This window comes from Nerophis lumbriciformis, linkage group LG11 (assembly GCF_033978685.3).
Source record: "Nerophis lumbriciformis linkage group LG11, RoL_Nlum_v2.1, whole genome shotgun sequence".
Classification (NCBI taxonomy): Eukaryota; Metazoa; Chordata; class Actinopteri; order Syngnathiformes; family Syngnathidae; genus Nerophis; species Nerophis lumbriciformis.
The window spans coordinates 48,548,731-48,552,730 of record NC_084558.2 but is presented as its reverse complement, the minus strand read 5'-3'; the positions used below and the strand labels follow the sequence as shown (position 1 = coordinate 48,552,730).

The 4,000-nt window shown below is 47.2% G+C and overlaps 1 protein-coding gene across 2 annotated transcripts; it reads left to right on the top strand.

The window, feature by feature from the left end:
• The first annotated feature begins 1,880 nt into the window (after positions 1-1,880).
• On the top strand, positions 1,881-3,685 carry LOC133610180 (beta-1,3-galactosyl-O-glycosyl-glycoprotein beta-1,6-N-acetylglucosaminyltransferase 4-like). Of its 2 annotated transcripts, none has more exons than XM_061966269.1 (2): positions 1,881-2,052; positions 2,181-3,685. In XM_061966269.1, the coding sequence occupies exon 2, from the start codon at positions 2,182-2,184 to the stop codon at positions 3,448-3,450; it is 1,269 nt and encodes a 422-aa protein (XP_061822253.1). In that variant the 5' UTR covers positions 1,881-2,052; position 2,181; the 3' UTR covers positions 3,451-3,685. The 2 variants fall into 2 exon arrangements, with proteins under 2 accessions (XP_061822253.1, XP_061822254.1); XM_061966270.1 differs by having other exon boundaries at positions 2,166-3,685.
• The last annotated feature ends 315 nt before the right edge of the window (positions 3,686-4,000 follow it).

The window sequence follows — 4,000 nt, the reverse complement described above, 5'->3', positions numbered from 1 at the left end:
AGAAGATTCCAACGAGGAATCGTCGAACAAAAAGATTTATTTGTTTCAGTGAGCCTCAGACTGGAACTGCAGCTCCAGGGGAAAGACATTGTCTTGATGAAATAAGCAAAGGCGTCTATGATAATGTTGCTTGGATGGCAACATATGTTGCTCCAAAACCTGTATGTACTTTTCAGCATTAATGGTGCCTTCACAGATGTGTAAGTTACCCATGCCTTGGGCACTAATACACCCCCATACCATCACACATGCGGGCTTTTGAACTTTGCGCCTATAACAGTCCGGATGGTTCTTTTCCTCTTTGGTCCACAGGAAACAACGTCGACATCCCACAGGTGAACAGGCCATGATTGGGTATAAACAAGGATGGGGCGAGGGTCACCACTTTGTCAACAAATGCGTGAGCAAATTGTTGAACAGTTTAAGAAAAACCTTTCTCAACAAGCTATTGCAAGGAATTTAGGGATTTCACCATCTACGGTCCGTAATATCATCAAAGGGTTCAGAGAATCTGGAGAAATCACTGCACGTAAGCAGCTAAGCCCGTGACCTTCGATCCCTCAGGCTGTACTGCATCAACAAGCGACATCAGTGTGTAAAGGATATCACCACATGGGCTCAGGAACACTTCAGAAACCCACTGTCAGTAACTACAGTTGGTCGCTACATCTGTAAGTGCAAGTTAAAACTCTCCTATGCAAGGCAAAAACCGTTTATCAACAACACCCAGAAACGCAGTCGGCTTTGCTGGGCCTGAATTCATCTAAGATGGACTGATACAAAGTGGAAAAGTGTTCTGTGGTCTGACGAGTCCACATTTCAAATTGTTTTTGGAAACAGTGGACGTCGTGTCTTCCGGACCAAAGAGGAAAAGAACCATCCAGATTGTTATAGGCGCAAAGTTGAAAAGCCAGCATGTGTGATGGTATGGGGGTGTATTTGTGCCCAAGACATGGGTAACTTACACATCTGTGAAGGCGCCATTAATGCTGAAAGGTACATACAGGTTTTGGAGCAACATATGTTGCCATCCAAGCAACGTTACCATGGACGCCCCTGCTTATTTCAGCAAGACAATGCCAAGCCACGTGTTACATCAACGTGGCTTCATAGTAAAAGAGTGCGGGTACTAGACTGGCCTGCCTGTAGTCCAGACCTGTCTCCCATTGAAAATGTGTGGTGCATTATGAAGCCTAAAATAGCACAACGGAGACCCCCGGACTGTTGAACAACTTAAGCTGTACATCAAGCAAGAATGGGAAAGAATTCCACCTGAGAAGCTTCAAAAATGTGTCTCCTCAGTTCCCAAACGTTTACTGAGTGTTGTTAAAAGGAAAGGCCATGTAACACAGTGGTGAACATGCCCTTTCCCAACTACTTTGGCACGTGTTGCAGCCATGAAATTCTAAGTTAATTATTATTTGCAAAACAAATAAAGTTTATGAGTTTGAACATCAAATATGTTGTCTTTGTAGTGCATTCAATTGAATATGGGTTGAAAAGGATTTGCAAATCATTGTATTCCGTTTATATTTACATCTAACACAATTTCCCAACTCATATGGAAACGGGGTTTGTACATTCTGGGTGTCTCAATCAGTAAAAAAATAAAAAATTCCATTACGTTTTTAGGTAAATAAACTCAAACTTAAGATTTAAGCTCTGAGTATGTTGAACCTTCCTGGTGTATAAATAATACACACCGATGTAGAACTTTCTAATCAGGATTTGTTTTGTCACGTTAATAAACCACATCTTGTTAAAAATCAACAGAGTTTACTTCATGTGTGCTTTCGCTTCCTTTGACTCACATGATTCAGTCCGCCTTTTATTGAATAAGTCAATAACTCGGCAGTCCCTCAGAGGTCTGAGAAGTAGTAAGTTAAGTGTCACAATCAAACAGAAATAGAACTTTTCTTTTCAGCTTCCTGAGCTCTTTCCGGATCTTTCTATGAGCGTTTCTTCCTGTTACCTCCTCACCCTGGTTAATGTCTGAATCTACTGCTGTAGATTTCCAGATGAACGGGACCAGGTACCGTCGGATGGTTCAAGGTATGTGAAAGGGTTACACTTCCTCTTGAACAACCTTTGCAGCCTTCTTAGTCAATCATTGACTATTTTAGTGGCTCGTTTTGCAACAGGATATGTGGAGATAATATTAGCAGTCTGCTTCCTCGCAGAATGAACGTGAGATGTTCTCTGCTGAGAAGGAAGACGTTTCCCCGCCGGCTGGTGCTACTGGCCGTCCTGTGCGTCTGCATCTACGTCGCTCACAATCTACGTCGCCCGGCGCCAACGCCGCCGCCTCCACGCCACGCGCCGACGTTTCGCAAGTACAACGTGAGCTGCTCGGCCGTATACGACCTGGACCCGGTGGAGGTGGGGCGGTCGCTGGTGATCAGGAGGAAGGAAGTCTCAGAGGACCCGGATGAGACTCTGCGCGACCTCACAGCCGACTGCTCGCTCTTCCTTCAGGTCCGGGGTTACGACGACGTGTGCGCCACCGAGCAGGAGAGACATTTCCAATTGGCGTACTCGCTGGTGGTGCACAAGTCTGCCTGGATGGTGGAGCGGCTGATCAGGGCGCTGTACTCGCCGAGTAACATCTTCTGCATCCACTACGACCAGAAGTCCTCAGCTACGTTTGGGTCGGCAATGGAAGGTTTAGCTCGCTGCTTACCCAACGTCTTCATCGCCTCCAAGCGCGAGTACGTCATTTACGCCGGCATGAGTCGCCTGAAAGCCGACCTCAACTGTCTCTCAGATCTCCTCGAGGTGGACATCTCCTGGAAGTACGTCATCAACCTCTGCGGGCAGGACTTCCCCCTGAGGACCAACATGGAGCTGGTGTCAGAGCTGGCCGGTCTAAAGGGCGCCAACATGCTGGAGACGTCCCGACCTAGCGAGTACAAGAAGCAGAGGTTCACCTTCCACCACGAGCAGAAGGACCGGACGTCGCCAAAGAAAACGGAGCTGGCCAAGAGCGCCCCGCCTCACGGCATTGAGATGTTCATTGGCAACGCCTACTTCGTGCTCTCGCGTGACTTTGTTGTCTACATGAGCACCTCCGCCGTGGTCAAAGACTTTCTGACCTGGTCAGAGGACACGTACTCGCCCGACGAACACTTCTGGGCCACGCTGATGAGACTGCCGGGCGTACCGGGCGAGGTGCCCAGGAGCGAGCCGGACATCACCGACCTGATGAGCAAGACCCGTTTGGTCAAATGGCACTACCTGGAGGAGGCTCTCTACCCGCCCTGCACGGGGAAACACGTCCGCAGCGTTTGCATCTACGGCGCGGCCGAAGTGCGCTGGTTGCTAAACAGCCGCCATTGGTTCGCCAACAAGTTTGACCCCAAAGTGGACCCGGTAGCCATCCAGTGCCTGGAGGAGATACTGCAGGAAAAACAAAAGTTCCTACAATCCAAAGCAACGTCCACTTGTGACTAATGACTTCTTCACCAAGTCTGAAGGCTTTTTACACCACGAACGAACGGACTCCTTTGGTGTCCCACAGGGATCAATCCACAGTCCATCTTCCCTCATTCATCTTAACCCTTTATTGCAACAAGGAAATCATACCTGCCATATTTGGTAACTTGAGTGGTTGACCAGCAGTGCCATTTTTGGTTCTTGGGATGGATTAATTCATTGAGGCCTGTAGGCATACTTGCCAACCTTGAGACCTCCGATTTCGGGAGGTGGGGGTTGGGGGGGGGGGGGGGGGGGGGGGCGTGGCCGGGGGAATGCGGGGCGTGGTTGGGGGCGGGGCTAAGAGGGGAGGAGTATATTTACAGCTAGAATTCACCAAGTCAAGTATTTCATATATATATATATATATATATATATATATATATATATATATATATATATATATATATATATATATATATATATATATATATATATAAATAAAAGAAATACTTGAATTTCAGTGTTCATTTCTTTACGCATATACACACACATAACACTCATCTACTCATTGTTGAGTTAAGGGTTG